This window comes from Phascolarctos cinereus, unplaced genomic scaffold (genome assembly GCF_003287225.1).
Source record: "Phascolarctos cinereus isolate Bilbo 61053 unplaced genomic scaffold, phaCin_HiC Scaffold_1;HRSCAF=81, whole genome shotgun sequence".
Lineage (NCBI taxonomy): Eukaryota > Metazoa > Chordata > Mammalia > Diprotodontia > Phascolarctidae > Phascolarctos > Phascolarctos cinereus.
Window position 1 is genome coordinate 216287552 of NW_027555514.1, and position 12850 is coordinate 216300401.

Genomic DNA, 12850 nt, shown 5'->3' on the forward strand with positions numbered 1-12850 from the left:
CCCTTATGGGCACTACAGCTACTTGGGAGAACCCATCTAGGACAGATGCTTAGCAGCTCTGTGAAACCTTGGCACCCTAGTGGGCTAAGAGTGAGAGACGAGGACCCAGTTTCAGCTGCCACTCAACTTGCATGGTAAAAGCAGAAAAAAAAAATCTCAATACCTTTACACCAAGCCCCACAAAACAGGCAAACATACATTGCTTAGATAGGTGAAGAGTTCACCATACCCTCCTAAGTCAGCTTTTTCAACCTTGGCCTGTATAAACTGACTGGCCTTGGACAAGTGAATGGCACCAAAGTAATCATGTTCAACGATAAACTCAACTGTGCTACCTGATGGCCAAGTTCAGTCTTGTCCCCCTTGGCCATCTCCCTATCTTATTTTGCCCTGCCTGTCTAACAAATTCCTCCTTCCTTTACCTTAATGGGCCCAGAAAACACCTGGCTACAAGTCTGAGTTCCAACAACTGTCCCTTAACCCCTTGGTACCTAGAGATAGGATCTTACACTTTCTTATTAGGCATTCTGGGGATAAAAAAATCAAGAATAACAAAGCCCTAGGGGAGGCCAGACCAAAGGAATGACTAGATCTGAGAGATAATGCGCGGAGGCCAGAGCTGGTGGTTGGTGTCCCACAATATCTGGCCAGCCATCACTGTGCTGAACTTCATGAAGTTTTGAGGCTCTTTCTCTTTCACAAACGCACAAATTTAAGTCCCCAGAACCTTTGTTTAGGGTCACAGAAATTACCAGATTATTGCTGGGTTTTTTTAGTGGAAAAGGAAAAAAAAATCAAGTTTTTTGAGGGAAGAGAGTAGCTTATATCTGGATGCCTCTCTTTGACAATTACTACAAAGCCTGCCCCTCTGTTTCGCAAAGAACTGTCATCTAGGGAGCATGCGGTCCCACTGCTTTTCTTTAACTCTTTACTTACCCCAGCTGCCTGTGGGAAGGCGGAGCCTGTGTGATGACAGAGGTTGGGGAGGGGAGGGTTGGATGAAGTGGATCATAACCCAGATGGAGAGGCAGGGATCCTGGTCGAACTATGGCGGGTGTAGGGGCAGAGATTACAGCGGGCTTGGAGGCGACCTCCTGGGGAGAAGAGAACAACTGAGCACAAAATGCTTTAAGGGACTGATTATAGGGAGCTACAGCTTGTAACGTTTGGGACAGATTTACTGGATAAGAGCCAGAGGCTACTGACGAGGCTACCAGTGATGCCCCAAATACATCATCATCTCATCCTATTGTTCCAGGGACGCACACCTCACTCACCCAGTCTAGGGGAGTCCTGGGATTAAGACCACTTGGCTATTTCCCTTTCAGGGATGTTGGCTTGATGAATGAGATGACAGCTGGGAAATCACTTGGAGATCTTAGAAGAAGAGGGATTATGTAAATTCCAGGGATTCTTAGAATTATTCCCAGCTTAAATACTCTCACCCTAAGCTGAGGTAAATTGTAAAACCTCCTGATGCCTGAGCAACCTCAAACAACCAAGAGAACTAACATCCCTGGCCCTGGCTAGAGATAAGGATTCCCATCTCTTGTTGAAAGGAGCTATGGAAATATGAACTGATGACCACACATTAAAAACAAAACACAACAAATTCACAATTCCTCATGTTAACTGGCTTGGAATATGAGCTCTAGATCCTAGGGACATATCAGCAAAGCTTAGGTTAGGACCTAAGGTGGGGGGAAAGCATCTTCTGGTATACTAGGAGTTATCTTTCTTCAAAATACATACATATTGAGTTGTGCGGGCCAGTCTTGTGCAGATTTAGGGAGCTTTCAAAGGAAACCAAGTTTGAAGGAAAACATGGGATACAAATATTATAAGCAATCATCAGGGACCTATTACTATTCATTTCCACCTACCAGAAGATTATGAACTCTCGTGATATAGAATCTTACCTTCTTTACTGGTGGGGAGTGGGGACTGGAGACAGGGCTATCAGGGGGGGATGAGTCTACCTCCACAGGCTCTTCCTCTTTGATTCTGATGTCTGGTGTGGAGGGTAGGGACATGTCCAAGGGACCAGCAGCCTGCTAAAAGGGAACATGAACGCAACCTTTAAGAAAAAGAAACACATCTGAACATGTGGTTTTTCTTTGGGAACAAAGTCCTAAAACTAATCCAGCAGTCAAAGCTTTTGGAGTGGGAGACAAGAAAACTGATTCCAGACTTATTGCGTGACTACAAATGCTGTTTGATTTAAGCCTTCAGGTTCCTCATCTGTAAAATGTAGACCAGAAAAGTAAAAAAGTATCTATGAAGATGCCTTGGTTCTCTGAAAGCAAGAAAAAGCTACCACACAGCCATGCTATTTTTATGACTCCTTTTTGCTGTTTTCCCTCGCAGGAGGTAAAATGATTTTGGAGCCTGACTCCTGCCTACTCCTGACCAGCTCTGTTGGCCCCTGGGGAGCTATGAACTTTTTCTCCACCAAGCTAGATGATATGATAGCCCAATTATCAAAAGTAATGAAGACAAGCCAGCTATTAAAGTTCTACAAACAAGCTAGGAAAGAACCCTTCTGGGGACTCCACATGTGTAGCTGTGGTCTCACTTGGAAGCCCAATGCTTTGGGCTCAGAGCTCAGACAGGCAGGGACTGGGGCAACAAAGACAGGAGGAGCTGATGGCAGAAAGAGGAGAGAACCAGGGCCTGAGGGAAAAGCAAGAGGGAGGATGACAGGGGAAGAGAGAGCTGCCTCGCTGAAGAACCATCAGCTCATGGGCTGTAAATGGCTTTTTGGGGAGCAATAAACCATCAGAGGTAATGACCCTGACATCACACCATGACAGGAAGGTTGGTGTTGCAGTCCATGACAAAGTGGATTCTTTGTTCTATTTGTTTTCTACTCCTGGCTTCTCTGTGAGTGAGGGGCTTATTTTTTACTTTTCTCTTGGGATTCTGGTCCCTAGAAACCTCTTTCTCTAGGGCTGAGTTCAGATAGTGTTTACTTCTATAGGGAATAGTTACTGGTAAGTGGTAGAAAAGGCAGTTCCCTTCATTCCTGCCCTTATCTTCCCATTCAGCAGACCTTCAGGTCCTCTATGTGCTAATTTATCTAGCCCAGGATTCCCAAAGTCAGAATGATAAGGGAAAACAGACAAGACATTCCAAAGTGAAATTTGATGTTGGTTTATCTAAAGCCCCTTGAATACCTCTGAGAATGGCCATGATTTAGGTAGGTTTCAGGCTCATTAAATATACTTGGAGACTCCCCTGGGCAGGTTGAACACACATATAACAGGTTTGGTGCCTAGCTTCTCCTACTGGAAATATTTTTACTTCTTTATTTTCCCCCTTGTACCTACAAGTAATGGTGGCAGTTTGTAAAATGAAAGCTATAGGAATCCAAACAGTAGCAGCTGGGTAGTGAGGGGCATGAGGTAAGGGGAAAATGGTCACTGCTAGTTCTGCTATTTTAAAAGGACACAAACATACCTGAGACCCTCCACTTTATTAGTATAATGAGGGGAAGAGTTAAGGGAGGCTCATAAGAAAGATGGCTGTGAAACTAATGTCACTGGGAAGGTACCCCAAGATCCAGTGAAGAGGTTGTAATAGATGGCCTACAATCATTCCTGCAGCCTATGCTGGATGGAGGAAATCATGTTCAACTGTCCTCATTATCCCCACAGCATGTTTCTCTTGTGCAAGGAGAGGACAGGCTCCACAGACATCAACACCTTCACCATTTTTCTAGTTTCTTTTCATACTCTATTCTAGTATACACATGCTAGCTCTATTTCTATTTTCTACCATTATGAAAAGCTGCTTTCTCTCAAAGACGGGGATAAGAATGTAGATCTTTGTGGGGGATTTTACATACATACACACACACACACACATACACACATACATACATACATACATACATACATATGCATGCATGCATTTACTGGATAAGAGCCATACAGATATATGGAAGTTCTGATTACAGAGATCCAATTGGTGTCTAGAGGCCAGTAACTCAGTAGTTGAACTCTACAAATGCCAGACCCTGGATCTCCGATTCATCTTTCTTTCCTTCCCTTTCACCAATTTTAACTCCTATTGCAATGTTGTCCCAAACTCCTCCAGGGATTTTCTAGTGGTCAGGAAGGCAGACACTGTCTCTCCTGTTCCTACAGCAAGCTTAGTGGCATCAACTGTGTGGTAAATCACCACAAATGAAAAGTTTGGGGTTCCAGGGCAATGACATAGATATTTTGTCTGCAAAAATCCCAGCCTCTCTCCCAAGTTATTGACAACTTTCACTAAATACTGCCATAGATGGGATTAGAACATTGGTCTCTGGACTTCCACTGCAATGTTCTTTTCACTAGACCATTCTGCTTTTCGTATCCAAAGGATGATGCTACTGACCCACTACTGGAAGGGTTACTACTGAGTTGTACACTAAGGTGATTGCCCAAACCTTTGCCTGGTGCCTTTTTGTGATGGTACTCTGATACTTGGTTTAGAAGCAATTTGTGGCCGCAGAACAGAGCAAGGCTGGCCCACATCAAAAGCTGAGCCTAATTGGCCCTGGGCCAACACAGCATACAAATACAGCTAAAATAAGTCTAGAACTTATCCCTCAGTTGCTCAGTGGGACTCCCGCCTCTTGCCTTTTTCTCATCATCATCTGCAGCTTTCTTGAACTCATGCTCAAAGGAGCTGGCTAGTTCATTGAAGAGCCCCACCTCTTCACAATTCTTCAAGAATCGGGTAGGGGTAGGGGTCTGATCTGTAAAATAAGAAAGGAATAGGAAGCATTTAAGACTCTTCTGTATAGATAGCAGAGTTATTCTTTGTTCTGCAAACTCTTATCCTCTCTCCATTCTTAGTGGTTAAAGGGCTTCAATAAGAAATCAGAAATTGAGAATTTACAAAAGCCACATTTTCTTTTATCAACAGCCAAACTGTGTGCTGGAGGCAGATCAACTTTATGGAACTCTGGTTTATTTAATAGTAAACAGTAATTACTAGGTGAAGATGGAAAATGTTAAGTGTCTATGCAATGTTGTCTTGTGGCCAGAAGGGGGAACATATAACAACATTTCACTCTGGATGTCCATTATAAAATCCCCACCTATTTAAAAAAATATACCTCCCAAAGTAAAATTTTAGGAAGCTTCCAGGCCTGCAGAGAACCTAGAATAATTAAACAGTATTTTCTCTTTTTATCTAGTTCTTTGATGAATCTGAAAGGAAAATATCTGACTTGGCTTCTCCCTGACTGAAAGGAGTAGTAATAAGAAGGATATATTATAAATCGTGAGGGCACTGAGGTTAGGAGAAGTGAAGGCTGTGCTAAAGTTACCTATCAAGCAATGGTATCCTGGCACTTAGCTAACATGGAGACAAGCCTCCTCCCTATCCAGGGCAAGGGATAGGGATGGAGGGACACTGGACAGTGTTAGATAAAGGGATCAGTCTGGAGAAAGGAAATTGTTAAAAAAAAAAAGCAAAAAAAAAAAAGCACCTCATTTCACAAAGGCATAAGGCCATTCACGGTACATGGTGGAAAGCAGAATTTTGGTCCCAGCTACTGCAGCTTTAAGTACAATGTCACCTTAACTTAGGGCACTTAACATGCCTTTGTTCACTTAGAAGGGGTCTAGTAGTTCCGTCCTTGAGAAGGGGCTGGTGAGAGGGAAGGATATACCTGGCCTTCTGGACCAACTTTCAATTCAAACTTACATCTCCTCCTTACCCTGAATGCTTAATTTTTCTATCTGCAGCCAATTGGTTAGCTGATCACAATACCATCAAGACTTTCCTCTGCTGGATTAGCCATTTCAGAATAAATTGCACACCTCTAATCCTTAGGCAGACTTCTTCAAACAGCATAAAGTTTAAAGGAGAAATTCAGCAAGATACTCCATGGAAATAAACATCAGATTTTTTTTTTCTCAAAACACCTTCTGAATATGACTGTTTGAAAAGGCTGCCACCATCTCCCAAAACAGTTTTAAAAGGTTCTTCAACACTTTCAGCTGGCCAACAATAAAGCCACTTTCCCTTAAAATCTGGGTGTATGGGGGTAGTAACAACATCCTTTGTGCTTAGAGAAGTACTTTACTACTACATACAAAACTGTAACTTAAACAGAGCATAAGGGGATGAGCTGAAGGGATGGGCCCTCTCAAAAGAAGGAATTTTGGCCCTCTGCCCCGGAGTCTTACGTAATCTTCCTGTAGCCTACTGCTCATGTTCACACTTGGTTTGTATTCTGTATATTTATTACATTTATTTTATAAGTATTTACTGATACCTTTTGTTTTTACATCACCTATACTTCCCAATGTATTTCTTCCCTCCTTTTCCCTTTCCCAGACAGCCAACTCTTCTGATAAAGAATAAATGAAAAAAAAAAACACAACACTTGGCAAAACCAATCAACCCAACCAACAAATTGACCAAGGATAACATTATATCCAATGTTTCTGTCCCCTACCTCTGCAAAGAAGGGTGAGGTACAAGGGACAGTGTCTTCTTCTATCTCTTTGAGGACCAGAACATTCAGTTCCAACTGTTTTGTTTTTGTTCTTTCCATGTACATTGTTGCAGTTCTTGTGCACATCCACCCTGCTGTTTGGGCTTACTTCACTCTTAATCAGTTCACAGAAGTATTCCTATACTTCTCCATATTCATCACATTTATTGTTTCTCGTAGTACCATCACATTCACATACCACAACTTGTTCAGCTATTCCCTAATGAATGAGAATTACTGCTATTAAAATTTGGTGTATACAAGCCTTTCTTTTAATTGCTGCTCTCTTTCAGGTATATACCTCGAAGTGCTATCTTTGGATTAAAGGGTAATAGACATTTTTGTCTCTTTCTTAGCAAATTCCAATTTGCTTTCCAGAGGTTTGACCAATTCACAGTTCTACTAACTGCATTAGTATCTTCAACAACTCCTCCAAGTTGTTTATTATTTCCATTTTTTTGGGTCATCTTTGCCAATTTGCTGGGACAGCCTCAGGTTGTTTCAATTTGATTTCTTTTTATTATTAGTGATTTGGCACTTTCTTTCATATGGCTGTTAATAATTTGCAATTCTTCTAATATCTGTGCAAATCTCTTACTGGCGGGTTGGCTTTTGGTGTTATGTATTTCTGTTAGCTGGCTATATAGCTTGGATATCAGATTCTTATCAGAGATAAGACACAATGATTTTTTCCCCCCAGTCAACCACTTCCTTTACCCTTGTTGCATTAATTTTGTTAATGATCACTTCTATCCCTCCACGCCCTGTCTAGCAGAAATTAGGTTTACACTAGCACCAATACATACACACACAGAAAGATGCTGGTCTAACCCTCATTTCTGCCAGACTGCTTTCCAATTTTCTCAGCAGTTCTTGTCAAACAGAAAGTTCTTTCCCAGGTGATTCGATTTTAGGGTTTACTGAACACTGGGCTGAATTCAACTATTTCAGATTGTTTCTTGTCTAGCCTACCACGATCTACAAATGATCCACTTTTCTATTTTTTTAAAAACTGGTACCAAATAATGAGTACATAACTGTTGACAACAACTTTATACTATAATTTGAGGTATGACTCCCATAAGATTTCAGACCTCTTGTTCCTCCAAATGAATTATTATTATTATTTTGGTGAGGCAACTGGGGGTTAAGTGACTTGCCCAAGGTCACACAGCTAGTAAGTATCAAGTGTCTGAGGTTGGATTTGAACTCCGGTCTTCCGGGCTCAAGTCTGGAGCTCTATCTACTTCACCACCTAGCTGCCCCTAAATGAATTTTTAAAGCTATTTTTGTTTAGGTCTGTAAAGGATTAGGTGTTATAAACTGGACGGGTGTTTATCTCAACAATCAATCTCCCATACGAAATCTTATTTCTCAACTTCCAGTTGGGCCTTTTGTAACCTTCAACTGGCTTCCGTTTCTTCCTGACCTGATCTATAAAATAACTCAAAAGAGATAAGTTTGAGACTGCCTTGATGGTCCCAATTAATAACAATTAAGCACTTACAATATGCTCATCATAGTGCTAGGCACATAAGTTCCTGATCTGGTTCTCAAAATTTTTTATGGTATAATCTTTAACAGCTGCTTAAGGCATGTTTCCTGTCATTCAAACTACAGAAAAATACACACACATTCTCTCTCTCTCTCTTATTGTCTGCATCAGTGAAAGGAGATCCTCATACCACTGAAATCACAGATCTGCCAAAAAAACCCCCCATCAACCTACAACCCAGCTGTGAAGAAATCATACAACCTCACAGGGTTCTTAGAAGGCTTCAGTGAGATACTGGATATCAAAGAAGTCTGTTAGCTTGGAGTATTATGTAAATATAAGCCATCTTTGCAAAGAATACACTCCACAGGTAAATGACACAAAGAGGGGTATCAGGAGCTCTGGGAAGCCAGGGGGCCTAGGTTCAAATCCCACTTCTGACTTTCTACACTGTGTGACTAGAAGCAGTCTCCCAACTTGCCTTGCAGGGGGGCATGTGTAGAGATATAAGGGTAACAATATAAACAATGTTGAGGGTACAGATGTTTATGGTTCAGGAAGAGAGCAGAATGTCTGCGATAAACGGTAGGGTCGGCACAAAAAGTAATATTCCTAAAAAGCACACATGTGGCCATACAACTTTCCTGCTCACTAAGCTGAAGAGGCTCCCTGTTGCCTTTAGAGTTACATACAAGCTCCTCTATTCCTTCTAACCTAATTAATTAATGGCACCTAACTAATATATTTATTTTTTATTATTCTAAATTTGACAAGCACTAACAAATGTGCACATTTCCATATATAAATAGAAAAAAATTTGTATATGAAACTGTGAATCTCTATCTTTTTAAAAAAATGTATACATTAAACATGTTAGTTTCAAAACTGTCCTGCTTATTCTGTGTTTCCCTCTGAATTACCTTTGTTGTCTTTTGTGCTTCATTAATGATGTTCGCTTTCTGTTTTTGGCATCATTACCACTGGCTTCCTCCCCACAACAGCCCTCCTTAATTAACAAATACAAACACCCTGAGGCAGCTAGGTGGCACAGCAGCTAGAACACTAGCCTGGAGTCAGGAGCATCTGAGTTCAAATGCGGCTTCAGACACCTGACACTTAACTAGCTGTGTGACCCTGGACAAGTCACTTAACCCCACTGCCCAACGGCAAAACAAATAATTAAATAAATAAACAAAAAAAAAATAAATAAATGAATGAATGAGAAATACAAAAAACTACCCTTCGTTATAACTACTGGTTAACACTTTAAAACTTATTTCACTGGTACCACCTCACACCTATCAGAACTGAGAAAATGCCGAAGGGGATGAGGGAAAAAAGGTACATTAATACTGGTGGAGTAGTCGACTGGTCTAACCACTCTGGAGAACAATCTGAAAATATGCCCGAAAGGCTATACAACTGTGCACACCCTTTTATCCAGCAATACCATTATTAGGTCTGTACCCCAAAGAGATCAAAAGAAAAGGACCTATATATATACATACATACACACACACACACACCCTCACAAATATTTATAATGCTCTTTTTGTGGTGGCAAAAAATTTGAAATTGAGGGGATGCTAATCAATTGGGGAATGACTGAACAAGATGTAACTGTGATGGAGTACTACTGTGCTGCAAGAAACGGGGAGGTGGATTCAGAAAAGAACCCCCAAACCCTATCAAGACCTATATGAACTGATGCAAAGTGAAGTGAGAACCAGGAGATCACTGTGCTCACTGTGCACAGAACAGCAATGTTGTAATGATGATCAATTGTCAAAGACATGGTTATTCTGAGTAGTACAGCTACCTAAGACAAATTACAAAGGACTCATGATGAAAAAAATGCTATGCACCTAGAGAAAAAACTGATGAACTGAGTACAAATAAAAGTATAATTTTCTTGCTTTCTTTTTTGCCTTTTTTTGGGATATAGCTAATATGGAAATATATTTTGCATGATTTCACATGTGTAATTGCTATCTTGTTTGCCTTCTCAGTGGGTGGGATGGGAAAGAGGGAGAGAATCTGAACTCCAAATTTAAAAAGAAAAGAATGTTAAAAGTATCTCATTTAATTCTCACCATAACTCCATGAAGCAGGTACTGTAATTATCCCCACTGTACAGATGAAGAAAATGAGGCTGGAATGGTGAAGCGACCCACTCAGCGCTAACGCAGCTTGTGAAGTGTGGGAGGCACTGCTCAAATTCAAGTTTTCCTGATTCAAGACCAATGCTCTATCCACTGTGGACAACTAGCTACCTCTTAAAACACATGCATGCACTGGATGTCACTGAAAACACATATCTTATGCTTTATTTGTAATCTATTACCTCTCCATTAGGGCATAGGAAGCATGATCATTAATATTCTGGTATCATGGTTGGTCACTGTATTAATTAGTGTTCTTAAGTCTTTCAAAATTATTTTCCTTTACAATGTTGTCAACATTTAGTCAGTCAACAAACATTTTTAAAAGTGCCTACTATGTACCAGGCACTGTGCTAAGCTCTAGGGATAGAAAAAAAGACAAAAGACAGTCCCTACTCTCAAGGAGCTTGCAGTCTAATGGGGAGACAACATGCAAACAAATATACACAAACAAGTTATAGACAGGATAAAGAGGAAATAATTGAGAGGGAAGACACAGGGAAAGGCTTTCTACAGAATGTGAGAACCAGGAGGCAGAGATGAGGAAGAAGAGTGTTCCAGGAATAGGGGAGGGCCAGAGAAAATGTCTGGAGATGAGAAGTGGAATGTTCTGTATGTAGAACTCTGGAAGCTGGTGTCACTGGATCAAAGACTATGTGGTGGGGGTGTAAGTTACAAACAGACTGAGGAAGCAGGAAGGGGCTAGGTTATGGAGGGCTTTGAACGTCAAGCTGAGGATTTTGTATTTGATCCTGGAGGTGACAGGGAGACACTGGAGTTTAACGAGTAAGGAGGAGCTAGTTATCCTGCAAACTGTTCTCCCGGTCTGTTGCTCTTCATAACCTGGCTCCAACCTACCTTTCTGGGATTATCATATGCGTTTCTTGTCCCCTTTTTATACTCTACATTCTAGCCAAACTGGCCTGATGGCTGTTCCTCATATATACTATTTAGACAGGTGATTTCCCACGCTTAAAATGCACTCCCACCTTACCTCTACCACTTAGACTCTCTAGCTTTGCTCAAAGTTCCCTCTAGAGATATACCTTCTTCATGAGACTCCGTTTAATCTCTCCATTCATTTGTGGGTTATCTCCCTCATCCCTAAGTGATTCTGTATTTACTTTCTATGTAATTTGTTTCTACTTGAATATGTAAGCACCATTTCTGCCAACAGAATGTAAGCTCTCTGAGGGTAGGAACTGTTTCAAAGGTCAGCTCAAGTCACTCCCTTCATGAGGACTTTCCTGATCCCCCAGTTTACCTTGTATCTCCTAATTCCAGGCATACAGTAGGTGCTTAATACATGCTTGCTGTTTGATTAACTGGTAGCAGTGGTAATAGAAAAGATAAGAAGAAATAAGAAGGCGGAGTTGGTTTTAAGGAGGGAGGAATAAAGGAAAATGACTTCTATTTTGGACATGATTTTAAAGTGATAGGTGATCAAAATGAAAATGTCTAATAGGAAGCTGGAGTCAAAATTCAGGAGAAAAGATCATTTTTGAGTTAAAAGATTTATGAGTCAGCACAGAAGTCACAGATGAAACTACAAGAATGGGAAGTGGGCAATCTGCTCAGAGATCTTGACATTTTAGTCAAAATATCCCCCCAGCCTAGGGGGAGAGCAAATCTTTGCCTCAAAAGGCCATGTCTGATAGGGCGATCAGAAACTAACCTCCATGAAGGCAGAATACCCAGCTGTGCTTAGTTGGAAGACCCTTGGTCAGTCTGAAACCTTCCTTTGATATAAAAATAAAATCCTGCCTGAGTTTGTATGCCTGGTGTGCCTGATATGACAGGCTGCTGTTCTGTTTGACCGCATGGTTGAGAGAGGCACAAGAAGGAGAGACAACAGCTGAGACTCCCAAGAAGCTCCAGGACACCCAAATTTGCTTAGAAAAATGCTATTGATCGAAGGTCTTGTCTGAGCTCTGGAAATGGGCTCCCAGCCGTGGCTGGGAGAGGGAAAATGGCTGAATTTATGAACTGTCAGCTTCTTGGCTCAGGAAAACTGACACTCACTGGAGAAGCAGTAGCCAGGCGGGGTCAGCTTTCTCGCCTTCTTTTGTTCCTCACCTCATCGGCTGTAGGGAGAAATGTCAAAGGCCTCTTTTGTCTATAAATCTTCAAGAATCTTAATAAAATGGATGCAAGGAAGAAAAAAAAAGAGAAAAAACCCTTATATGCCTACGACTAAAACTGCAGAACCTGATCTTATTACTAAAATGGGGGGGGAGAAGAAAAAAGGAGAGAACAGAAACTTGGGAGCTTTCCGTGTTCCTTTTTTCCTGATTAAATGCAGATCACACAAAAGCTCTTAATGGGGGAAGGGAAGAGCAGTCCTCTGTACATCTGGTCCCTGGTATTAATCTTAACTGTGGGGTGATATTGAAGCACATGGCTTTTGGAGCGGTGAGTACCTGCAATGATGACTGAGTCTGTCCGGGCTGGGCCAAATTTCAATGTCATCTCATGCTTGTGTTTATGAACCGCCAGGTGGTCCTCGTTTGTAAATCTCTGAAATGAAACAGAAATGGAGAGAGATGAGGGTGGGGAGAGTCAGTGAATCGATGCCCTTTTAAAAAATGTCCTATTGGACATCTTAGAGCAGGAACAGTCCCTGGAGAGAAGGTCAGGGAAGGTGAAGACATTTTTTTTTGTAGGGTGAGACATGAGATGAAGGGGAGAAAGGAT

General features: G+C 41.3%; 1 protein-coding gene across 12 annotated transcripts in view; it reads right to left on the minus strand.

Moving 5' to 3' along the window:
• The window catches only part of LOC110194052 (cyclic AMP-dependent transcription factor ATF-7), a 97449-nt gene that overhangs the window by 16127 nt on the left and 68472 nt on the right, over positions 1 to 12850 (minus strand). For 6 of the 12 annotated variants that reach the window (XM_020966187.2, XM_020966185.2, XM_020966180.2 and 3 more), the window contains 4 exons: positions 12577 to 12673; positions 4629 to 4747; positions 1920 to 2054; positions 937 to 1094 (listed from right to left, as the gene is read on the minus strand). In XM_020966187.2, the coding sequence (XP_020821846.1) occupies positions 937 to 1094; positions 1920 to 2054; positions 4629 to 4747; positions 12577 to 12625 (461 nt within the window). In that variant the 5' untranslated portion in view covers positions 12626 to 12673. Of the gene's footprint in view, positions 1 to 936; positions 1095 to 1919; positions 2055 to 4628; positions 4748 to 12576; positions 12674 to 12850 lie in introns of those variants that run through there. The other 6 variants (XM_078145536.1, XM_078145519.1, XM_078145523.1 and 3 more) reach the window with 3 other exon arrangements.